This window comes from Haemorhous mexicanus, chromosome 4 (genome assembly GCF_027477595.1).
Source record: "Haemorhous mexicanus isolate bHaeMex1 chromosome 4, bHaeMex1.pri, whole genome shotgun sequence".
Taxonomy (NCBI): domain Eukaryota; kingdom Metazoa; phylum Chordata; class Aves; order Passeriformes; family Fringillidae; genus Haemorhous; species Haemorhous mexicanus.
Window position 1 is genome coordinate 2,310,848 of NC_082344.1, and position 25,574 is coordinate 2,336,421.

General features: G+C 41.8%; 1 protein-coding gene across 3 annotated transcripts in view; it reads left to right on the forward strand.

The window, feature by feature from the left end:
• LARP7 (La ribonucleoprotein 7, transcriptional regulator) overlaps window positions 1-22,880 on the forward strand; it is a 33,569-nt gene extending 10,689 nt beyond the window's left edge. Inside the window, exons 1-13 of one of the 3 annotated variants that reach the window (XM_059843628.1) lie at window positions 15-210; window positions 3,652-3,860; window positions 4,870-4,970; window positions 5,079-5,162; window positions 7,270-7,434; window positions 7,927-8,035; window positions 8,618-8,992; window positions 9,535-9,664; window positions 12,105-12,253; window positions 13,070-13,188; window positions 15,639-15,798; window positions 17,782-17,873; window positions 22,369-22,880. In XM_059843628.1, coding sequence (XP_059699611.1) covers window positions 3,653-3,860; window positions 4,870-4,970; window positions 5,079-5,162; window positions 7,270-7,434; window positions 7,927-8,035; window positions 8,618-8,992; window positions 9,535-9,664; window positions 12,105-12,253; window positions 13,070-13,188; window positions 15,639-15,798; window positions 17,782-17,873; window positions 22,369-22,449 — 1,773 coding nt within the window. In that variant the 5' untranslated portion in view covers window positions 15-210; window position 3,652 and the 3' untranslated portion in view covers window positions 22,450-22,880. Of the gene's footprint in view, window positions 1-14; window positions 211-3,651; window positions 3,861-4,869; window positions 4,971-5,078; window positions 5,163-7,269; window positions 7,435-7,926; window positions 8,036-8,617; window positions 8,993-9,534; window positions 9,665-12,104; window positions 12,254-13,069; window positions 13,189-15,638; window positions 15,799-17,781; window positions 17,874-22,368 lie in introns of those variants that run through there. The other 2 variants (XM_059843630.1, XM_059843629.1) reach the window with 2 other exon arrangements.
• Window positions 22,881-25,574: the final 2,694 nt, after the last annotated feature.

Genomic DNA, 25,574 nt, shown 5'->3' on the forward strand with positions numbered 1-25,574 from the left:
ACGTGCGCCCTGAGCCCGGCGCGCCCCCGACGCCGCCGCGCACGCGCGGGCGCCGCCGCGGGGCTTTTTTTATTATTATTTTTTTTTTTCCCTTGGAAAGCCGCGGAGCGGGCGGCGCGTCGCGCCGGGAGCGGCGGGGACGGAGGCAGAGCCGGAGCCGCGGACGGGCCGGGCGGAGCCAAATCGGTGTGGCCGCGGCGGCGGCAGCAGGTCAGCGGCCGGGGAGGGGCTGTGGGTTGGTCGGTTGCAGCGGTGGCGGCGCAGACAGGGGGCGCTGTCGGCCCCTCAGCGCCTTTCCCGCCGCCCGCGCGCTGAACTCCCCCCCTCACGCCCCCACCCTCCCCCCCCCCACGCGCTCCCCTCAGGGCCAGGGCGGGGGGGTCGTGTCGGTTCCCTCCGGTCACCGCAATGTAACCCTGAGCCGTCCTGTGCCCGCCCCCGGGCATCTGCCTCTCCCGGTGCCCGCTGATCCCGACCCGTGTGGCGCCTTCCTGAGGGCTCGTCACTGCCCCGGGGCGCTGAGGCGGCTCTGCCCGCAAGTGATGCGCAGGTGACTCTTGTGCGTGGTGTCATGTCTTGGCGCCGAGGGACTCGTGCTGAGGGGGCTTTGGGACCCTCAGAGATAGTCTGTGCATGTTTTTTTAAGTGTTGTGTTGGTAAAAGCTGTAAATCCCTTCAGCAGCTGCACCTGCAGTGGTCAATACCTGTGCAGTGGTAAGTGTGTGGTGCTCAGGCTTCTCAGCATAAGTCAGAGCTAGAAAAATCTATTTCACATTGTAGTCTGCCCCTCACTTGAAGAGTAAAGAAGATGAGGTTCTCCCATAGATTTTCAATGGTTTTGGTCTAATGCAGCAGTTACCAGGGCCGCAGAATGCTTGGTTTTTGTAACCACCTCCACTCTCCTTCCATGTACTTATTCCTTCTGTTTCTCTCCAGCAGCTCTGCTGCTCCTTCAGTTCCCTAATCACCTGATTGTCACCCCAGGGAAGAACCAGAAATAAGTTCTCAGGCCTTAAAATTCACTTGTGTTTCTTGAGGGTGAGTTATCGTGAGGTGAAGGAGTTGGGCTGTCCTTTTGGTGCCGTACAGGTGAATCTGTGACCCAATCAGAGTCTGGTGCTGGCATATATTTTAATTCTAACCACAGAAACGACCTCTGAGATCGAGTGCAGCCTTTGAGCGATCCCCACCTTGTCACCCAGACCATGGCAGTAAGTCCCACGTCCAGTCTTGAACACAAATAAATCCACTTTGTGCCTCCTGAGGTGCCAGAGGGAAGGGCACAACTAGCACACGGGGATCTCTATGTGAGGCAACAGCTTTAACACTCATCACTTTCAAGTGGAAGCAAAGCCTTTTCTGCCTGTGGGCACACCAGTTTCCTGAAATCCATCGAATGCCTTAAAACTGCAGATTAAATTAATGCATTGGTTTCATTCTCTAAAATGGGAGGAGAAAAGCAGAAGTTTTTCTGGTTTTAGGGTAAGAGAGTTGTGTTGGCCTCCATGTTTTATCTCCTGTGCTTTGTTACCTCACTTTGCATAGAGAGAGATGTTTCAGGGCAGGGCAGGAACTTCAGCCTGCAGCTCTGCCTGTGTCTGTATTGGTGTAAAACTCTTTCAGGATGTGTCTTTTTAAGTAGTTTCAGGTTTGCTGAATACTTTGATTTGTTCTGCAGTACATACCTAGGGTTGCCCCTGACTCTACAGAAACATTCTCAGAGTACACAAAGTATTTTGAATTCTTCTTTTTTCTCCCTCATCCCCTATTGCCCCATTTTAATTTTTAAAATAACCCAAGCAAACAAACATTTGCATCCAGGCTTAAAGGAATAAAGTATATTTTATATCTCTACCCTCTTTCCTTCAGGCCTTGTATTGCAGGCCTTGAATTTTATTAAGTTTTCTAGGTGTTGATAATAATAGAAACTGGGGTTGTGTATGGGTTAGCACTGAAATCTTTAATTTTTATCGAGTCTATAGATGAGTGCGGAGCTGTGTTATTATTTATTTATTTATTATACATTATCTTTGCTTTCCTGAAGTTCCTTCCCCCTGTTTAATTGTCCCTCCTTTTCTGGTTTCACTCTGGCACACAGAGGCACTGTGATTTTATTTCTTTTGAGGAGACCTTTGTGTTATCAGGGTGAGGGTTTGACCCTGCTTTTGCTTTGCTCTGATTTTAATTTGTGTATCAGAGTAGTGCTGGTAGTGTGAGAGTTGGCCTGTGAGAAATGCAGACTGCCTTACACCCGGGCACGTGGAGATTGCTGAATTAATTACTGGGGTGTTTCTGTACCTATTAATCGTTGATATTTGCTCTGTCTCGGGAGGAGCTTGAAGAACAAAGCAATTTCCTCAGAGCTTCGTTTCTAAAGCACAAAGTGAGAGGAGAGCCTGGAGTGCAGCTTGCAGCTGCTTTTCTTCTGGCTCGAAGGAGAACTCCTCTTCTGGGAAGGAAGTCCCCGAGCTGAGTGACTCAAAATGCCTCTTAAACAAAGCTGTGCTGTCCTGGGCCACACTAAGGTGTTGGCGTGGTCCCCTCATGCTCTTCAGGCGGGACACATAGCCCATAATGACATTTTACGTTTGTGAAGGACCTCAGTGCAGCCCTCAGCTGAGCAGGGGGTGCCTGCTGGTTGTTAATATGAAAACCTTGCTGAAGGCCTTGAGTGGAGCTTGAACTTGCTGAGCAGTTTTACCTGACTTATCTTTCCAAGGTGACTGCTGACCTTTCCCTATCTGGAGTCGGCAGCTCCCAGCGGGGGAGAAGCTGATCTCCGGCTGAGGAAGCCTGATTTGCACAAGAATTTGGGAGCCATTTCCATTTTGCCATCCTGTTGTCGAGGTGGGCTTCCTCTCTGATGGCTGTGCTCTGCTTTCCCTCTCTGCTGCCTCGGCAGAGAGCTGAGAAGTCTTTCATATGGTGATTGCGACATTAATGGCTTTAATTTTTGTGGTAATTTAATTTTCCAAAAGCTGTCTGCTTCTGGCAGCGTTGCATTGTTTTGCTCAAGTGAAATGAGGTACTGAAGTGGTGACTGGCAGGTCTCAGCTACAGCAAACTGAAACGTCAACAAAAGAGATGAATTGGTGCATTAAAACGGTTTTACATTTTTCCAGATGGATCTGTGTATTAAGTCACTTTGTTCTAGTTAGGGTTTATTCTGCAGGGGCCTGTTCTGGAGTTCTGACCCACCTGGTTTTGCCATTAGGGACACTTTATTGACTTACTGCTCTTGGGCAGGGCCTGGGCAGCTGCTGCAGTGAGTGGTTTGCATTTTTGACATAATAAAGAGAAACTTTTAAAAACCAAAACCTTTCTGCTACCAGATCTGCCATGGTCAAGGCTAGTACAGGGTCAGTTTCTGAAGTGTGTAGTGCTCCTGGGTTTTGTGTGTGATCTTTCTAGTGGTTTGTACTGTGAGCTGGAGGGAGTGGAGAAAAAATCATGTATTTTTTTTTTTCAGTTCTTAGAAAAATGTGTTTATGAGAAGGGAAATTACCTGCTCTTCAGCTTTAGTTGTTGTAGACTCTTTTTAGCAAGTGACTTGCTTTTCTGGGAACAGGGCAGAAGATTAAAAAAGAACATTTACTCCTTGAAATGAATCCTTTTGTGTTTTTAAAATTATATTGACGTCTCATTTGACAGAATGACAGGAATGGAGACTGAAACAGTGAGAGACAAAACCATGGAAGAAGAAAGCACCGAGCAGAAAAAGGAAAGAGAGAAGAAGAAGAGGTCAAGAGTTAAACAGGTGCTGGCAGATATAGCCAAGCAAGTGGATTTCTGGTTTGGTGATGTTAATCTCCACAAAGACAGATTTCTTCGAGAACAAATAGAGAAGTCCAGAGATGGGTGTAAGTTTATTTTCAGTTTATTTCAGCAAACACTTGAGTTTCACTTTGTCCTTCCCTGTACTGCTGGCACCTGTGACATGTTATTTTGAGGTGCATGTCCTCTCCTGGGAAAGGCAGCAGTTCCATCCTGGAAATCAGCATCAGCAGCTCAGGAGGTAGAACCAGTACTAGATTTTAAAAATTCCATCTGCTCTTGCTCTTCTCCTGTCCTGTCAGCCCTAGGATAAATACATCTGCCAGGGTAGAAATGACTGTTTGGGAGACCTGATTTTGATTGTCCATTTTTACATAATTTTAAGAACAAGCCATGAAACAAGAGTCATTTTGCCCTCAGAGGTACTGAACTTGTTTTGCAGGGTAGATAGATGCAGAAATTAAAATGTCACTCGAATATGTTGTTAAGCATAGCTATTTGGTTAATTTTCTCTCTACAAGTTTGATAAGAAATTGTATATTTACTGTGAGTCTCTTCAGACAATTTTTCATGTGATTGCTTGAACTTTTCTAAGGGCCCCCTTAAATAATTACTGAAGTAATAAAGAAGTAAGAATTACCTTTCTAGAGATGCTAGACATGTCTGAATTTTTATTAGGACTAGTGCTACGTGATTTTCTGTCCAGGTTTTAGCAGCGTGTCTGGTTGAAACCGAGGTGCAAGCAGGGGCTCTGTGTTGGCAGCACCGGCTTAAATACTCGATGAGTACTTGAGGGAGAGGCATATTTTCAATGCAAATCGTTTTTTTGTGCTGTAAAGCTACATCAGAAAAGGGGGCTTTCTTCCTTTCTTTTCAAAGACAGCAGTTATCAGTGGGGAGGTAAAAGAAAAAAATTCCTTTGATAGTGGTTAGCACAGAAGAAAATTAAATTCAAGTTAAAATTTTGATGGTAAAAATTTTCTGTGAATCCTTGGTTAAATACTGCACTTAGAACTTGCAGGTTGTTTCACAAAAAAACAAGTAGGGTAGAACACATCACCTGATTTCATAATCACACTTTTTTTTTCCCCCTAGATGTTGACATATCACTTCTTGTTTCTTTCAACAAGATGAAAAAATTGACTACTGACGGGAAGCTGATCGCTCGGGCAGTTAAAAGTTCATCTGTTGTAGAGGTATAGAACATCCCACCCTTCTCTATTTGCTGGTGCTGGAAAAGTTCTGCTGGGGTGCTGAAGTCAGCAATAATCTCATGGAAAATGCTTCTTTCTCCCTGCTTTCAGCTGGACTTGGAAGGAACAAGGATCAGGAGACGGCAGCCCCTGGGCGAGTGCCCGACGGACGTGGACAGTCGGACTGTCTATGTGGTAAGGCTGGACCTGTGTGTGTCCCTGCCCGTGGCTTCCTAACTGGGGAAACTCCAGTTCTGCATTGGGATTTTCCTTGGCTGCTGCTGATTGTGCAGCACAGGTAAAAGAAATTAATTAAGCACAGGCAGGTGAGCAAGAGCTGAGAGTGGCTGTGGCAAGAAAGGGCTTTGTTTGGTGCAGGGATTTCTTGTGCCAGCTTAAATAATTTTAAATGCCAAGCCAAGTGCTGCTTCCCAGGCTACAAAAGTGCAATTTCATGGCACTGAGATACTGCTGTGTTCACTGGGTTTTTAATGCCATTAGAGGAGCACCAGTTTTATTAAGAATTAATATTTGCTAATTACATTAATGTAGTTGAAACTTTCTAATAACAACTAAATTGGCTTCATCAAACAGGATCTAGGTGTGTTCTCAAGTTGATCAGAGTACTTTAAACAGCATTATCTGTTTGTAAGATCTGCTACTGTGAGTGCCTCTGCTTTTGTACACACAAACACCATTCTTTTCAAGGCAGACTATACCTCAAAAATTTTAACTATCCTCCTAATAGCACACTGTCCCCTGGCTGCCTTGGTACTGGAATGACTGCTTAATTTAAATGAAAATGGCTTGTGGGGTAAGTCTGCATCTCACCTTGGTATTTCAGCCCCGTCCAGTGAAAAAGCTGTTACATTGTGGAGCCAGCTAAGGGGTAGATTGGAAAGAAATCTGGTGGTTGAGCTTTTTCTTATTTAAACCCTGGGCAATTTTATTTACCAGATTTGAAGCCACTGTGGAATTTGCTTTGTCTCTATTTGTTTTTTATGAAAGGTACAATTTTTGCTGTGTACCTGTAGCTGGTAGCAGCTGAGTTAGCATTTTCCAGACAGCCCTGAGTTTTCTGTGATAAAGATACACGATAATCATGGCCAGAATGCCAGCCCATCCAGATAAGGAGGAACTGATCTGCTCTGATGATTCCTTCCTTAACAAAAGCCCTGAAAAGGTGGTTGGCTTTTGTTTTTTTTAAATACAATGTGCCAGACATAATATTTTCCTGACATGATTACAGGGACTGCTTAGAACTCTGAAATACTTTGTCTATATCATTTTTGGATAAGATGTTTTAAGTTTTGAGTGACGTTGTCCATACAGAGCTGAAGTGTGTGGCTAAATGTTTTGTACATAGCTGGTATGTGGCAATGGGGAGAGTAGAAGTAGTCCAGGTATTGGTAAAGTAAGTTTCTCTGGAATTATCTGACATTTTTATGTGCTTTACCATAGACTTCGCTTTTATACTATTAAAACTTGATAAAAACTTGAAGGAACTGGCCTTTCAACTTAAAGCCAAACCATAACAAGGTGTTTTTCTTAGGATGGCAGAGTTTATGAAAAAAGAAAATATGAAGGTGATAGGTGTTTCCCTGCAAGGAGAACCTTTTAGTACAGTAACTTGTGAAAAAAAAATGAAATAGTGCCGACTCTGTTGTAGTTTAGGCCTGAATTTGAGAGTGGGAATTTAAAGTGTTCCGTTGGGTCTAGTGAGAAATTGGTGTGACACGATTTCTGTGTGATTGGGGAGGGGAAATGCTGAACTCAGACACGGTGTCTGCAAGCTGCTAAAACGTGTTACTAAATTAAGAACTTTATACAAGTAAAAATCAGACAGTTTTGTCATCCAGTAAGCTGCTGAAAAAGGTTCTGCTCATCTGATGGATTAAGCTGTAACTGCTAAACTTGAAAATATTGGCTACTGGTAAAAAATTTATCAGTCGTGGCTCTTTACTGGCCTGCAGGAATTCTTCCTGTGATACCTTCCTGCATTACCAGCAATTAATAAAATAGCTTGTGCTTTGCAGAGGGTAGTTTGGGAGAAGCCAGTCTGGTATTTGCTCCAAGGTTTGAAATTTACCAAGAGATTTTGTGTTGCAAAAATCCAGCTGCGGGTGAGCTCTTGGTATCTGTCATGTGAAGAAGATAAACATCTAAATTAAGTATATAGTGTATTTGTTATAGGTATATGAATAATTAGAGATGTGTGCTTAGGTCACTTTTTGCTACCTGGATGCTTTGCCTCTCAATGTTTTGATATCAAAATGCAATTGTTTTTTTTTTCCTCCTTTAGGAGCTGCTTCCCAAAAACGTCAATCACAGTTGGATCGAGCGGGTGTTTGGGAAGTGTGGCAATGTCGTTTACGTCAGTATCCCCCGGTATAGGAGCACTGGGGATCCAAAGGGCTTTGCTTTTGTTGAATTTGAAACTAAAGAACAAGCAGAGAAAGCCATTGAGGTGAGTGCTGCTGCTTCTGCTGCTGACATTGTTCCTGGTGACACATTGTGATATGAATGCTGTGCTCTTTACTAGGTCACCCACTGAATCTTAGAGAAATTCCCAAAATATCACCATTTCAAAGCTTCACTTAACAGGCGTTAGCTCCTCTCTCCTGCTCCCAGACCTACAATCACTGCCACAATTCTTCACAGATTTAATTCTATTAATAACCTGAAGACTTAGAAATATAATAAGAAATCTTTTTTTCTGTAATTTATGGGTTGGCCACTCTGGGCATCTTTTCCATAAAGAGATCTCTGTAAACAAAAAAAAATTATGTTTAAATTTCATCAAGCAAGCAGAGTCATACCTAATTTTCTGTATTGAAATGTGATTTGAAGGTATTTATATATTGAAATGTCATGAGGATTCCTGGTTTTAACTTGAATGCAAACTCTAAAGAAAGTATGGTTTTGTGGTGTTATGTGGTTCTCGATTTCCTTGTTTTAGTTTTTGAATAATCCACCAGAAGAAGCACCACGGAAGCCTGGGATTTTCCCCAAAACAGTAAAGAATAAACCAGTTCCTACCCTGAATTCAAGTGACAACACTGTAGTAGGTAAGTGGTGCTAAGTTATTGGGATCAAGGAAGTGTTATTAAGTTTCTTGGGTCTGTTTTGTGCCTCAGCTTCTGAAGAGACAATTCTCACCTGCTATGTTAGTGCAGTTTAATTTCACATGTCGTAAGAGCTTTTCATAAAAACAATTCACCTTGCTGTGTTTGGCCAGCATGGGCTGAAGTATGAAAACTCTGCTGTAATTTACAAACCAGAATCCCAGATTTATGTTGAAACTTCATCACTAAAACATCTTCCCTCATTTCTGGTGGTGTAATACAATTTCCCAGAACTCAGACACCCTCCCTCTTTTTTGTAAGACTCATGATAAATCACATTAATATTCCTCACAATTATCACCAGTTCTTTCTTATACCAGCAACTGTTAAATGAAAACCAAAAAAAAAAAAATTAAATCAAACTGATGGTTGTCAAACCCTGCTTTAGACCCATTTTTTTCTCTTCTTAAAACACCCAGAGAAACTTTTTGTCCATGTCTTGCTGCTTTGTTTATGTAGTTTAAGTAAATAATCTAATCTAGTGTGTAATCATGGGCAATTTTAAATGTTGTGTTTTTAATCCAGAAGAGAAGAAAAAGAAGAAAAAGAAGAAATCCAAAATCAAGAAAGAGAGCAATGCACAGGCAGCTGCAGAGCCAAAGGAATCAAACACTAACAACACAACAGAGGCAGCACCCAAGTCTAAGAGACACAGGACTCCATCAGAATGTTCTGAGATGGAGGGAACTGAGCCTCCCAAGCAGCTCTCCAAAAGGGAGAAGAGGAAATGGGACAGAACAGAGAGCTCAGAGGTAACCTGGGAAAGCAGGCCAGGGAAGAGAAAAAGAACCACCTCAGGAGATGGTGAGACATCAGCTCCAAAAGTAAAGAAAACTGCTGAAAAAGATGAAGTTGAAACCGTAAAAGAAGAAATAACAGAAGCTCCTAAGGATTCCAGTGGTAAGAATTCGTGCCTCTTGTAATAACATGATTTCTATTATTCCTAGCATGAATGAAATGGAATGATAGATATACCTTATGGATGAGGAGTGATGGGATGGATAGAGTGAAAACATGAGATCAGCTTGGGCATCTCACTGTTCCCTGCAGTTAAAATTAAACCTTGTTAGGCCTCACTCCAAGGAGAGGAGCAGCACGGGGAATGAGGAAGAACTTGCAACAAGTAGGGAAATCTAATCAGAAGTCAAAGGGTTCAAAGAAGTTCCTATCAATAGAACTTGAGTAAGTAAAGTATGGGTTAAACAGACAGCCTGGCCAAATGGAGAGGGCACGGGAATCTAGATAAAGGTAATGATCCTTTGTTGCATGAGATAAGAAAAGCTGCAGTGAAATGGGATTTAGTATGAGAAGCAGAGTAAACTTGGGTAGTCAATTAAGTAGACCAAGAGCTGTTAATGCAAAGGACTGGTAGATATTGAATGTGATTTTGTTGTAATAACGTGTTTAAATTACTTTTTTTATTTTCACCTGCTTTAATATAGAAGTTTCTGCAGAAGAAGACAAAGACAAAAAAGACACATCCCTTTCCAAAGCTAAAAGGAAACACAAGAAAAAACACAAAGAGAGACACAAAATGGAGGAAGAAGTCATTCCCCTCCGGGTCCTCTCTAAGTAGGTGGCATATATATTCTGTGTTAGCACTGATTCAATTTTTTTATTATTCCTTAATAACTAGGGAAAAAGGTTGGTTGGCTCTGTAAAGGGACACCCTAAATGAGAAAAAAAATCTAATTTTTTCAGTTGTTATACCTACTGTAAGAAATATACCCACAGGTTTGAATCTCATTCCATGTTGCACCTTTTTAGGTTTTTTTTACAATTTACTAGTATTTAAGTATATGTATCTCAGGGATATTTAAGTAGTTTTGTGTTGTGATACCACATTTTTATGTTTGTAAAATGTTTATGTTTTCTTGTAGTATGAAGTGTTTATAGTCACTTGTAGGAAATTTGAGACACACGTTTTGTATAGTTTATTGAAGTTTTATTGCTTAAAATTTTTAACTGACCATGTTGCACACCTTTGAAAATATTTATTCAGCAAGTCTTGCTATGTCTGACAGTCCATCACCATTGCTAAAGTGCAATTCCAATTTTTATACAACAGAGTTGCATATTAGCAACAGTATTAGCCTGTAGCAAGCAGATAGAAATACCAGAGTGTGAATTCTTAGCTTGATGTGTAGAGCTCTGCAAACTTTATAATCCAAGTGTTGGGCTTTTAGGAGTCACCACAACTAAAACATGGAAGCACTTACTTTTTAGGCAGCCAGCAAGTACCTCCATGTTAAAGTAGAGGGGGTCCTCGCCGCCTTGTGCTGCAAATTTGTGCTTTATGTAGAAACACATTTTTTTATTATTTAATAAGTTTCCAGAAGATGTTGAGGTTGGAAGGATTCACCACCACTAAAACATGGAAGCACTTACTGTTGAGATCCAAAGCAAGCACATCCACATTTAAGTTGTGGGGGTCCTTCAGGGGAAAACCTACATTAAATAAAAACAAAACCGCAGTATTGAAAAGCAGCTGTACACATTTCCTGTAAGAAGCCTTTGAGCGTTAGGATCCACCGCCACTGAAACATGGAAGCACTTACTTTTTTAGGCAGCAGGTACCTCCATGTTAAAGCAAAGGGAGACCTTCAAAATTAAAAATCGCTTGAAATTAACTTTAGCCACTTTCATTTTAGCCCTTGAAAAAGATCTCCTCGCAGGTTAACCTAATTTTCCCGGATCAAAAATCTTCATGATTTAAAAATCCTCATCTGAAGTGAAGTGCAGGCCCAAAAAAAAAAAAAAAATCTATTCCCGGATGAAGTTTCAGGATTGCGATCAGGATTCACCTCTACTAAAACATGGAAGCACTTACTTTTTCTATGTCACAGAAAGCACCTCCATGTTAAAGTAAAAGGGGTCCACAAAAAAAAAAAAAATTAAAAAAAAAATATATAATAAAGGTTGTCAGCGCAGCGTGTCCTCTGAGCAATCTGCAACAAACCCAAGAGATTTGGTTACAAGTTATTAAGTTGTAGCAAAAAGGTACAATGTTTAATGTTTTAAATGTAGAAACTTTGCAAATACTTGCCTGACTCAGGCTCCATGACCTCCTCTTCCTTGACTGGGCAGACTGGGCAAGTCGCAAAGTTCCTCCTTGAGCTGGTATTTATACCAAACCTTGCTATGGGATGGTGTTGCCTTTTTATCTCCAAGAATCATTACGTGGCTCTTTTGTTATTTTAATGCCTTTGCTCCTTCGAGAATGTATGATCCTGGGCGAGTCTGGATGCTTTTTTGAAGTATACAGTTGTCACTGTTAACAGCTAAAACCATTACCACGAGATATCCTCCTCTTTAAAAATCCTCTATCAGCTTGTTTGATAGCACAGATTAGGGTAACAATGAGTCGTTCTCACAGTGGCACTGCGGGCATTGTGTTGCTGTGGAGCAAAGCTCTGGCTGTTTGCAGAAACATCTCCATGTTAAGTGTATGTAAATATATAAATTGCTTCCATGGGGGGGTATTTTTTAACCAAAATGCATTTGAATAGGGAGGAATGTCCTTATCTCGGTAGGTTTTTGGTCAGTTTAACCAGTTGTTGATTTTCCAGCAATGATTTTTTTTTTCTAGAAAATGAATGACTGATTCTTAGTGTAGTGTCACAGGAGTGAGTTCACTGAACTAATTCAGTGAATGGAGAGTTCACTGAATTAACTCTGAATTTGGTGCCTGTGCTCTGTGTAGTTCCAGTGGAAAACACAGTTCACCAAACTCTTCTCTATGCTGTCTGAATATTTAAAGCGAATGTGAAAGCCACTCTGTTGGAGTGATAGGTTGATGTAGTTGGAACTCTCTGAAGCCAAGTCATGGGAGATTGAGTTAGGAACAACATTGAATTTGACCGAAGTGCAGGGAGATCTCCAGTGACAGAATGGTCTGCACTGATCACTGAGTCCACCTAAAGCTGTTGGTAACCTGTTCAATTAGCTGTAAGTTTCTAAACATCAGTTTCTGTTTGCAACTGACATCCTGTGCCTGTGTTGCTGCTTTTAGGACCGAATGGATGGGTTTGAAGCAGGAATATTTGGCTCTGCAGAAAGCCAGTATGGCCTCCTTAAAGAAAACGATGTCTCAAATCAAACCTGAGCCCGTGGCAGAAATGGAGACGGAGTCTGGTGTGCAGAAATCTGAAAATGACAAAAGTAATCCTGGGTTTTGTCTTGTTTCCTTAGTGTTTCTTTATGCAAACTGAAGTGGTGTGAGACCCTGCTCTTACAGAAACATTGCCACACGGTTTTGTTTTGGAAAATACTGCTGTTTTCTCAAAATGTCAGATAGTAAAAATTACCCTCTCACTGTGTTTTGGTGGATTTGGTACTAAGGAGTTATGTAAGTAAATACTAAAGTGATTTCAGCATATAACACTTCCCAGCTTACAGATATATTTATGTCATTGTCCTTGTAAGGCCTCAGAGAGGTAAATGAACAATCAGCTGCCTTGGTGCTGCAGTTTGGGCCAGACCTGCTTGGGTTTATCTGTACCAGAGGTATTAAAAAAACAGCTTAATTTGGACTTGATCAGCTCTATGGATCAGAGGAGCTTTGAAATTATATCTTTGGAGTTAAATTATTTTTTATTATTTTTTTCTGGTTTAGAATTCTTCTTTATTTTATTTTCTCTGAATACTTTGTGCTTCACTTGAGTAACCTCAACACTGGTGTTCCAATGGCCCTCTGCATGTTTTTAATCGCTCTATAACTGCGGGGTTACTCTTGGTACAGTGTAAAATGTCTTTATAGGAAGGACCCTATGGACTCTCAAAGTTTCTCAAAGACTTTTTCTTGAAGCTGGTTTTTTTTTTAGTAAAATTGACATAATAAACCTCAAACTGCAGTAACAATATTTGATGCTTGTTTACATTGTTACCTCTGTGCTTTTACAATGTCATAATTTTTTCAGCCGAATAAATCTAAAACCTTTTTTCTGTTTCCCCCCACCCTGTTTTTAACTTGACCAGCCACCAGTGAAGACTGTGCCCCTCCCGCCAAGGCCAACACAATGGGGCCTCAGTTTGTCAGCGGAGTAATTGTGAAGATCATTAGCACCGAGCCCCTGCCGGGCAGGAAGCAGATCAAGGTAATGCCTTTGTAACCTCAGGGTAGCTGTTAGCCTTTCCTCCTACCCTGCCCCCCAAATGTTTGAATATGGAATACCATTTCACCCAAACCCACTGATTTTTTTTTTTCTTTTTTTCATCTATTTGGCCAGTAGCTGAGTAAAAATTCTTTAGTGTCTGTAAATGGTAGTTTTTTTCCGTGGCAAAATAGGGTAGAGGAGGATGTTTCAAAGTAAAACCAAGCCTTTAGGGTGCTTGCAGCCATGTCAAGTTTATCATGAAAATATTGAGGGGAGTAAGCAATGCTCTGGTGTTTTCCAGTTTAAAAAAAAGGAGCTGGAGACTTCATCAGTGTTCTGTGTTTGTCACTGTGCCAGTCACCCTGACAGGAGAGCTATAAAAGTATACCTGTGGGGGCTTTGAAAAGTTTATGGTGTTTTTATCATTAACGGCAATTTGGGGGCATGAAAATGCTCTTTGCATGAGAAACCAATTTTCTTTATTTCAGAAAGAAGTTTACAACGACCAAGAGTCCATTTCAGGGAGAGTGACAGCAGTGGAACTTGTTGATTCAGTCTCTTTTTGCCTTGTGCCAGTGCTCGTTTTTCTCGATTTAAAAAGTGGTTTGTTACCTTGAGTTTTTTGTGATGACACAAACCAAAAGTTACATCAATTCCTTTTAAGGAAAATACCAGTTTTCACCTTCATCCTTTTGAAATGGAAATATTAAGAGTTTTCCATAGGAAATAACAGGTTTTTCCCAGATCCTGAATTTTCCATTAATGTTAGCAGGACATTTTCTTTCCCAAATTGCACTTTAGGATGAGTAAGAGCTGCAAAGAATTTGAGCAGCTGCAACTCAGGTTGGTGCTCACACATATCCAGCCCACTCAGGACAGTGAGGGAATGGTTTAAAATTCGGTTTCTGATGCTGTTTATCAAACATCTGTAACCAGGGAGGCCATTTCGAGTCACCAGCTTGCAAGAGTGTGAGGCTTGGTGTGTGCATGAACCTAAGCAACATGAGACACACTCACTGAAACCCCTCATCTCACTGGTGATGAGCTTTCAGCTTCAGCAGCCTGATCTTCCTCCCTGTGTCTGAAGGCAGCTGTCTGAGTGCTGGAGACACAGAGAGAATGTGGCACAAGTTGTTCCTGTAACCTGGGGGGGCCTCTTGGACTGCAGGATATACCTCACTGGGTTAAGCTGGTGTCACACCCTGATAGGCTGTGGGCAACAGGAAAGCTTAGTGTTTAAAAAGAAGAAAACTTAAATTGTTTTGATACTTCTTTCCTTTTTCTTTATTTTTTTCTTGGCCACACTAGTTGCATAATTTGTGGAAGGCAGAAGTGCACCCAGCCCTGGCTTTGCCGTGTTTCTGGGCTGTCAGCTGCTGCAATCTGCCACTAAGCAGTGCTTCAGGCCTTTTTTCCCCTCAGACTTCCAGGACTGAGCTGCATGGAAACAATGATGCACACCACACAACCTAGAAAGGTCTTTGCAGTGTAGTTCAAATATTATTTTGATGTTTTAATTTTACACCTCTCTGCTTCCCTATTTTTCCCTCAAGGTGCTTCTCAGAGCTACTAACTTTTGCCAGCTCCAACGAACTCTTTGGTTTGTTTTATTTTTCCATGAAAAGATTGCTTTGGAATGACAGAATAAAGCTGAAAAGTAGCTTTGGTTGGCTCTCAAATGATCTTAACAGTGTTGCACTTAATTTTTGTTTTGTTTTAAGGCTGCCCTTGGTAGTGGAGAGTTAAAAGCAGTGTGTGATTCCTGAATAGAAGCATCTTACATGAGCTGCCTGCTGTGAACAAAATTGACTAGGAATGTGTGGTCCTACTTAATTTCCCTAACAGCAGGAATTACAAGTGAAGTACTTCATCTGCAAGAGCATTTGTGACTCCTCTCCCTTCAGCTGTCAGTGAAAAATTTCAGGCAGAGGTCACTTCATAAAGATAGAGTTGTTTTACTACTGCTCCTTTCTCAAATCATCTGCCATGCATGAGCTTGCTTTTATGCATTTAACGTGTAGAATCAAGTTTGATATTTTTCTGTTAGGCTGAGCTCTATCAGCGTTATAGTGCACAGTTTTTACTTTTGAAAAAAATCCAATACAGCATTGAAATAGATGAGTGATGCTCCATTAGTAAAATGATACCATAACATTTCCAGGAATTACTGCTTTAAATTGTTAATGGGAGGGCAGGATGAGAGATAGATGGGAAGATGTTGCAGGCTCATAAATCAGAATTCAGTTATAACCTTCTTAGGAAAAACTGTTAATTCAAAACTCTTTGACAGGGGGTTGATCGATTAAATGACAAACTTGGGTTACTGCCTCCTACTTCATGACCTTCTTGAAAATGTTAACGACCTCCAAATGGAATGGTCAAAAGTCCCTCTTTTTAAGTTCTCTTTTTGAAGGCTGATTTATGGTGTGTGTTGTCTCATGCTCTGACAGGATGCTCTGGCAGTGCTGGCTGAGGTGGCTTATGTTGACATGCTGGAGGGGGACACGGAATGTCACGTCCGATTCCAGACTCCTGAGGACGCACAGACTGTCATGAAGTCACACAAAGAAATTCAGATCAAAAACAACTGGAAATTCGAAGTTCTCACTGGTAAGACTTCTTTTTTTCATCAAAGTACAGGAGAAGCCTTAATTACTGTGAAAGGGATTGTTCCTGGTGAGTTTATGGATATATTTAGATATCTCAGGAGAAAAAGATTGTGTGTTTAGTTGTTTTATTTTCTGGGAGTCTTCTCATTTTGTAATTACTGTGAAATTGATAAATTAAAAAGGGATTTTATGTCACCGTTCAGAGCAAAATGATGATTTTTGCTAGTTATTACAAACTTAATTTTGTTCTTTTTAGATGGATTTGCTTCACTTTCAGTAGCAAGGGGCTATAGAGCCTAATTCACATTGCAGCTTTATGAATAGAACATTCTGCTAATGCAAAAGAATTTTAAAGGAAGACTTGGTTGAAAATACTGAGCATATGTGTGAAATGACATGACAAGGATCTAACAGCATGGATACACTTAAAGTGGGTTTTAGCACTTACCCACTAATTGAGCTTTATTTTTCAGGAAGTTGAATAATTTAGGCCAGAATAAGAAGGGCTCTACTTTTCAACTTCATTTTAATGTGTGTTGTTTCTTTCTGAAATGACTGTGCTGTTCTAAATTTGTATCTTGTATCAGACTGGATTAGTTTGCCAAGTGTGGAGAAGCCTCTTTGTGGGATTGAGGGATAGAAAAAAAGAGGAAGTCTGTGAAACTTGGTGTATTCAAAAACTTTTGTATTTCAGAGATGCCCCCAAAAATGTAAATATGGAGGAAAAAACTCCAAAACTCCCCAGATTAAACAGTCAATAATGCTGCCTCATCTGTATTTAGATATTTTACCCCACACTTGCCTGAGTCCTGGTTTAGGACCCAGTCTGGTGGGTGCAGGGATGCAGATGCCAGTGAAGGATTGCAGGAGGAGAAGCTTTGATGGAAGCATTAACCTTCATGATGATACCAAAGTTAATTGAAGTTTCAGACTCAGCGAGTGCTGCTAATGTCATTTGGAGACAGATTTGTCTCCAGCGTGCTCTGTGTTTCAGAGATCCAGAAATAACCTCAAATTTGGTGTTCTACAGCTGCGTGCTCTGTGTCTGTTTGTCTCTGGTTTTGTGTCCTTACATCAGAGTGTAGTAGGAGATTAAGAGTAAGTACTACTTTGTAGGAGCATTCCATTCATGGTCTTAAGATTTATTTTTTTTCTAAGTGGCTCATTGAAATGAGAATGGAAAAGCTTTCCAGGAATGCACAAAGGACTCACAGTTGGGATTTTTGTTTTACTTGGTGGCAGAAGGTGAGAGATGAAAAGGAAGCAATCTTTAAAGCTCTCTGCAGCAGGCACTAAAGATTTCCCAGTAGTATTTTACTCTTCAGGATTTGACTTTAGGTATCTTCAGCTTGGCATCTGGCAAGATGGGAAGAGTCTGTGATCACGTTGAGATGTTAACTTCTGCAGGAATCTCTTCTGAGATCATTCAGAAACTTCCCTGTGGCTGAAGATGAACCCTGAGACCTTGCAAAATGATATCACAGAATTCCCATTGTGATAATTACATCACAAACCAGAAGGAACAGTGGCAAACTGCTGCTTCCCTGCCAAGTAGCTGCTGAGAAGAGCTGCAGAAATTTTTCCTTATGTATTGCTGCCCATGTTCAAATATTGCTGACAGCTCATGAAGTCCCCAGGCAATGGTTTTGATGAAAGAAAATGGTCTCAATTGTTCTTACAGTAATTACTATTTTGTTTTGTTTGTCTCCTGTTTGGTAGCTGTTTAAAATATGCCAGAGGTTGAGTACATCAGTAAATCAAAGGGGTCTGTGTGTGCTGTGGTAAAACTTCAGCTAGAACTCAGCTCCTTTTGCTGATGACAGGTAGAGAGCAATTCTGTGTGGCTTCTGTGGGTTGGAAATTTCAGACTGCTGGGGAAATACTTGTTGGGTTTGCCTAACAGATATTTTAATGAGTGTAGGAAGTGGATGCACTTCTGGTGGCTATGTTTACTGACATTGCTCCATGTCAATTTTCCCCCAAGGTGACCATGAGCAGCGTTACTGGCAGAAGATTTTGGTGGACAGACAAGCTAAGCTGAACCAGCCTCGAGAAAAGAAGCGGGGTACAGAGAAGGTAACCTGCAAACCTCAGCTTTTCCCTCTACAGCCAGGGCTGAAAACATGACCCTGCTTCTGCATTGCTCTGCATGGTTTGATAGTCTGTGTATTTAGTTCTGCTAAATCACTTCCCACTGACCTGGCAGCAGGGCTTTACAGCCACAGAGTGTGGCTGTCCTGCTGCAGCTGGCAAGTGCAAGGCTTGCCATTACAGGGACAACTGGAGAAAGTTAAGTCCATGACTAAAGGCCTGAACTTCATTTGTAAGCTGGATTTCTTTTGAAACCCTGTCTGGATGAGCTCATTAATAAGTTAAGTAGTCTTGATGTGCTCTAGTGAAATCAAGTCCAGTGCTACACTCTTAAATCTCTAGTAAGATCCAGAAAATATTTTCTTGAGAATGAATCTCATTTCCCTCACCATTAACACAGTTCTATTTGTGGGTTCCCAGAGTGGTCAGGAGCCCCTGCTCTGCCCCTGCCAAAGCTGCTGCCAGCATCCGTGGCTGTACAGCTTCCAGTTCCAAACTGGGCCATGGCAGCCTTCTCCTGGCTGTGCCTGTGGCTGCAGCACTGAGGGAGTGTTGCAATGAACTTGCAGGCTGCAGCCTCTGCTCCAGCCCCAGCAGGTCCTTCCAGGCAGGAAGGGTTCCTTGCTTAAGCCAGTCAGATCCCTGACTTGACAGAGAGGAGCCAGAGAGTGTTTCACAGACGTTTTATTGCCAGGTTTGCTTCACACACAATCCAGATAAGGTTTCTCAGTTGGCTTTAGCCTGAATTTTTTTTGCTGTGGCTTGCAAAACTTCAGAATCATCTGACCTTAATTATTTGTTGTTGACTTTGGAGACTCTTTGTTTCCTGGACTTTAGAGAAAAAATCCTGTCCCACATAAAATGGAAAATAAATATTTCATTGACCTAAAGGAGCAGCAGTTGTACAGGTCAAAACCTTGTCATGTACAAGGCATATTTTGCATGTCTTATCCTGTTTGTGTGAATGGTCTCTCAGAGATCCTGCAGAAAAATGAGTTGGGCTTTTTTAAACAAAGAGGTGCATAAAGAATTTGCCCGAATGTCTAATTTAATTTTCTTGAAAGCCTAAAGATGGCATTGATTCGAGCCATTTTTCTTTAATATAAGCAGAAAAGGAATTTGGAATTTGAAAACCACAGTTTTGGAACGTTTTTCTGATTGCTGCCAGGATTTTTTTTTTAATGTACTTTTACTTTTTTAAACCAAAGGTGCCAGTGAGACCTTTGACTCTAATTTTGACTGTAGGAGCCCTTGCTCTCAAGTTTCTCTTGTTCATCTTTTGAAGATTGGTATTTGTTGACCAAGCTGGTGTAAATTGGGCAGTAATGTACCTCTTCTGGGCTTGCAAATACAAACTGTCTCGGTTCTGCCTAACAATTGGCAGCACAAGGATGCAAACTCCTGCTCCTTCCCCCTGCCCATCACCTTGCCACACAGGGAGGTGTGAACTTCAAAGCCAGGGAATTCTATTTAAATGCTAAGGCTGTTAAGCAAAACATCAGGACAAGAATGCCTCGCTGCAGTCAGTAAGTCTTAACCCCTTCCTCACTTTTTTACAGGCTGTATTCCTGAAATATAGACTGATAAAAAACAGTATTTTCTCTGTTCATTAATATTTTCCCATTTGAAAAGTTTTCCTTTATGCTTCCAAGGTGATTTCTTGTGAAGGTCCCAAAGGTGGGAAGAAGTAGTATAATAATTCATAATTAAACATACTCAGGCACACTACTGGCACATTTTACTTTCTTATCAAGGTCTATTCTGTTAACGACATTTGAAATCCCTTACACCATTTGGAAGTGGAACTTTTTGCCTGTTAGCTGCATTATGATTGGAATTAAGGCATCTTAGATTTTCTTTGGATCAGTGTTGAAATGCATGGACAGTTGAGGCAGTCTGAGATTCCTTTTTTCCATGGTTTCTAAAAATCCAGGCCTATTAGGCTTTCTTCAGGATAATGGCTAAGGATCACTGCAACACATAGGTGGTGCAGTGCCCAAAACCAAAGCAAGTGATTGAGATTTCACTTCTTCTGGCACAGTTCCTGTCATAAACCAGATGTCCAAAAGAGATAGGATATCCCAAGGCCCCTCAGAAAAGGCCTGGCCATCCTTTGGAGTGAAAAAGGCGTCCAGTGTCTTTCCCCCAGGCCTGGTAGATTGTCACCTCTCTGCTTTCCCTTCCCAATCCATCTTCCCTTTTGTCTGTTTAACTGCCTGATGAAACCACCTCGGTGATTTACTGGCACTGATGGAAAACTTCCAGCCAGAGCTGCTTTTTCGGGCAGTGCCACTTCATTCAGCCCGAGAGCAATTCATCAGTCTGTAGCCTTCAACTCCAGACCCAAAGGAGGCTCCCCTTGCCAAAGCCAAGGCAGGAGTGCCTGCAAGCTTCCCCCTGGATCCTCATCTCCTGGGGGGAGGTGCTGCTGGGCCTCCCTTGCACCTTGGATCCCTTCCAGGGGGGAAGGAGGGAGTTTGGGAGGGTGGGAGGGGTGGTACAAGTGAAAGGCATTTGGGGAGGGAGTGAGAATGGAGGATTTGGCAAAGAAGGACAGTGGGAATGTCTGGGCAGGGCAGCTCTCTCCTGATGATGCCTGGGGCTTGGGGGCTGTGTCCTTGCAAGGCTGGACATGTCTGGACATGTCTGTGGGGCCCTGGGACAGCTGCCACCCCAGAACACCTTTCCCTGGTTTTCTGGAATGGCTGGATCCCTCTTTGCATTCAGGAGTAGCCCTGTGCTTACACGTGGGTGCTGCTACTGGATTGATGAGCTAGAAATGGAAATCCTAGAGGCCTCTTGCACATTCTTTAATAGAAACACTCAGCAATATGAGCTGGACAGCTCAAATCTTTGAGCTTCCCTTCCCATGTTTGTCATTCTCCATCCCATATGCTGAAGGACTAAACCACTGTACTCTGCTTCCTCTTGGGGCTGAACTGTTTTAAACTGGTTTTCTTTAGGGTCCAGAGAATAAAAGTTAGCCATCTTGAGGGCAGTTTTATTGCTGGAAACTGGTTGGAAAATTAAACATTCTCAGAATCTTGCCTGCCACAGGGAGTGCAGCAGCACAAGGTGCTCCTCCATGCTGTGTGCAGGACTCAGTCATATGCAGAAGTGATAAATAATTTGATTTGTATGTGAACAAATCTTGCCTGGGTGCAAGTGACTCTGTAACTCCAGCTCATATGGTTGAGTAGTCCCCAGGAGAGAATTGCTGTGGGTTTTTGTTTGGGCTTTTGTTGTTTTGATTTGGTTTTGTTGTGTTTTTTGGTGGTGATTTTGGTTTTTGTTTTTTCAGGTTGTAAGGGTTTTAAAATTTTATTTTTAATTTTTTGGAGGTATTTTTATGTTTTGTGTGAGTGCATTTTCACGTGGTTTCTTGTGTTGGTTTGTGGTTCCTGTATGTGTGGTTTTGTGTATATTGTGATGGGTTCTGTGGGCTCTGTACATGCCTTTGACTGTTGGTTTTTGTGGGATTTGGAGATTTTATATGTACTTTCAGTTATCTTCATGTACTGGGGCTTTGGAATTGTTTTGAGAGGCTTGGAAGAGTTTTGGTCTTTTTTGCATTTGGGTATTTTTTGAGCAGATTACATATTTTCAGGAGCTGTTTTTGGTGTTTCTTAGTGGGTTTGGGTTTTTCTGTTATTTTTTAGTGAGCCTGGTGGGGTTTTTTTGAAGGGAGGGAGTTGTGGGTTCCGTGTGTGCCTTTGAGTGTGTTCCTGTGTTGGATTCTGTGGGGTTCTTATGTGCCCTCAGGTTGTGGTGTTGTGTTGGTTTGTGGTGTTTCTCCAGGAGCCTTTGTGTGTGTCTTCTTGTGTTGATTTGTGGGTTTTGTGGTTTGTGTGTGTGTTTTTGTGTGCATTCTTCTAGTGTTACAAGAACTTTGTGCTTTCTTCCTGTTCTTGTGTGGCTTTTAGGGGTTTTGTGGTTGCTGTGCGTGTTCTTATGTGAGGTTGTGATTTCAGGGTGAATGTTTTTGCCCGGGTTTAGGATTTTTTGTGACATGTGAGTTTTGTGTGTGTTTATGTATTTGTTCATGTATGGGGTTTATGAGGTGTTTTTATTTTGTGTGTGTTTCGTGTGGTTTCTGTGCTTCTGTGGTTTTTCTTCAGTGCGTTCATCTGGAGTTTCTGTGGGTTTGGGTTTTTTCTTTTATTTTTAGGGAGCCAGGTGGGGTTTTTTTGGTGGGGGGGAGTTGTGTTTAAAACTCCACAATATTCATAAAGCACTCTTTTTGGTTTTTTTTGTGGTTTAACCTTGTTTTTTTCTACATCAGTAGCAAAATAAATCTAATAAAAGGATAGACTCTTTTAACTTCCTGTATGAGGCTGTAGTTTAGGATTTTGAAATTGCCATTTCTGTGTCTTCAGCCATGTTGGGAGGAAGGAGGGATAGACTATATCCATGATTATAAGGTCAAATCCTAACAATATGATTTTCCTCTAATTTTCCACATCATTTCTGCTGCTTGCAGTTGATTGCCAAAGCCGAAAGGATGCGGCTGGAGAAGACCCAACAGACAAGCAAACACATTCGCTTTACTGAGGACAACTAACCAGGGCTGATGGGAGCTTGGAAGTGAACGGTAGCTGTTCCAGACAAAACATCCAGCACCAGCCCCCACAACCACTGCTGCTTCCAGCAACTCAACCCGGGCCCTTGGAGCCATAACTCTGCAGACTGCAAGTGTGAAGATTGGTTCTGAACCCCATTTTTACTAGGCTGAATGTTTACTGCTTCTGAGCCCTTAGGTAAAGCTTTTTGGAACATGTGTATTATGAGATCTTCCTTTAGTTCACTTCCACTTTGTTGGGATTTTCTCTCTTTTTTTTTTTTTTTGGTTTTTTATTTTGGTTTTTTTTTTTTTTTATGTTTTATACACTAGGTTATAAAATAAAATGCTTGAGAATTTCAGTTGTGTATCTCTAATTCTTCAATTTGCTTTTGTGAGATTATAAATAATAAAAGTGATAAATGCTGCATAAACCTCTCTAGGCCTCTTTTTAGTCCATCAAGCTGTTTCAAAATAGAGGAGAATAATCTTCTGTTACTTTCAGGTGGGTAGAGCTGGCAGGAAATCTGCCATTTAGGAGTTTGGAAGGAAATGTATAAATACACACTAAACTGAATTTAGACTTTTTTATTTTTTAGAAGAATCTTCAGAAGAAGAAATAAGAGTATGTTTGGTACAACTCCATCTTATTACTCATTTGCAGATAAGTGTTCAAGTTGTATAATTCACAAGTTAGAATGGTGATCTTAATGGTTTTAAGGTATTTCACAGAGGAGCACCAGTCTGAAAAAGAGGAAAATGAAATGTGAAACTGGAATTCTCCACAAGGTTTCACTTCTGTTCGACTGAGTGCTGGTGGGGCGGGATTGAATGGAGAGGGAATAGCAGTGATCACACTGAAGATAGCAAGAGTACAGAGGGAAAAAGTGCAAGATAAGGGACCAGCTTTGGGGCTAGAGGGGAAGAGCTTGCTGATGGTTCTTGGAAATGGTGCGTGGAGGATTCCTCCCAGAGGGCTGCAGGGGAAGAGCAGGAGCTAACCTGTGTGCCAGGCACTGCTGCGGTATTGCTGTTCAGTCCAGTTGCAGCATTTTGAATCTCTTACTATCAGATCTTTAACTCCTCTCTTCCTGGCTAGGTGAGAAGTTGTGTAACATGGCAGAGAGGAGTTTTCATACCCAGCTGTGGAAAGAATTGATCAATTAATGTCTTCTAGGCATCCAGCATGAAAGACAGGAGGAGTTTTTTCCCTTTGTGATGTGAAGGGAGAAAATAAACCCCACAGCCTACCCTTGGTAAAATGCTTGGGATTTTGCTGCTGAAATTCATTTCAGTCAAAAATATATCTGTGTTATAAATAATTTAGGTCATAAATGATTCAGACTTTTTATGTTTGGTGGAGAGTGCAACAGAACTGCAAAAGCATGAGTTTGGGAGTTTTGCTCGTTTATTAATAATTCTGAACTTGAGCACATAGAAGTCACCCTTCTGTTTCTTTCCATATTTATGCAGTTAATTCCTTACATTTAAACATTAATTTTATTTTTTAAACATTAATTTTATTTTTCTCCTTTTCTAAACCACTGCAGCAATCTGCTCCAGCAGGGAAGGCCAGTTGGTGTTTAATACTTCCTTGAGGAGTTAAAAACAGAATTTTTGCCACTTAATTCAGAAGTCAGGAATGGAGAGGACGGCCTAGATGTTTTTACAAAAGAAGCCTGGATTCTCAAGTGTGCCAGAATGGTTTGTGTATTTTTTCTTTAAGTACAAACGACAATTAATTGATGCTACTGTCTTTCCCCATCTGGCTGAGTTTTACCAGCCCAAGAATTGCATCCCTAAAGCAACTTCTGTTTGACCTCTAGGAGCTTCCCACATTGACATTTGCCTTTCCTTTTCCCCAGTAAATACATTTTATTTAGAAATTCAGGATGACACTGTAAAACTGTAGGAATTATTAACCTTGGAGTGCTCCTTTGTTGTTGCTGATTTTTCTGTCTCCCTGGACTGAGTGTTTTGGAATAACATCATTACATTGCCATCCATCTGCCTGGAGCAGAACCCAGCATTGATTCTGCTCTTTGTGACCCAGCACGGGGCTGAATCTGAAATTATTTTTAGCACTCGTATTTTTACCTCTCTTCCACGAGTTGCAGGCTGTGCATGGCAGCAGCAGGACTGGTTTTAGTGGAACACATGCCTGATACTCCAGGATGACTGGAGCTGCTGTTTTTCAGTAGCCAGTGGCCCCCACTCAGCACAGTATCCCACTCACACATGATGCTGCTACCCCACTGCCCCTGCAATGTGGAAAAGCCTTTTTACACTTGATTTTGAACTTTGGGTTAATGTTTGTTTGACTCTCCTCATCCTACCATCACCTGGAGCAAACCTGTTCAGCCTGCTTTATTTTACACAGCTAATACTTGTGTTTTGAGAGGTTTTTCCCCCGGACGTTTGCTGTACCCTAGTTTAAGTCAGACTTCAAGGCATCCTTGAAAGGCAGCAGGTAAGTACATTACCTTCTTCTAGAGAGGCTCTAAATCACATTAGAAAATTACCTTCTGGTAGATGACAAAGGTACTTGCCTGCCCAGGTCCCTGAAAACATGGGTCAGTGTCATAATTGCTTTCTTAACGGTTCCACGGTGTCTAATGATCCCGGGCAGGATTAAATCATGGCAATAATGCTGCACAGTGCTGGAAAAATAATTAGATCAGCTATGCTTGGGTGACTTTGAGAGTGCCTGAGTGAGGCACTCTCAAAGTAATGCAGTTACCTTTCCTACAAGGGATGGCTCTGCTGTGGATGCTGTTAGGAAGCTGCCAGCTCCCAGGGGCTTGGCAGCACACGAGTGTCCCTCGGTTTCCAGCAGAGCCAGGCCAGCTCTTGCAGTCATCCCTGCCTTTGCTGGGATGGTGCTGACGGCATACTTGGCACTGGTCGCTGTCACCCAAGTCACACCAGTGCCGGCAAAAACCGGGACAAAACGGAGCAGGAGAGGCTGGGAAAGCTTTGCTGGCCGTTGCCAGGGTGACTGGGTTTGTGCTGGACAAACACTGCTGTGCTTTTCTCGCCTTGTGGCATTTTGAGTGGAACCAAACAAACTCCTCAAGAGGCAAAACAAGTGGGACCGGGGTGAAGAGAAGGGACAAACCGGCTCTGGC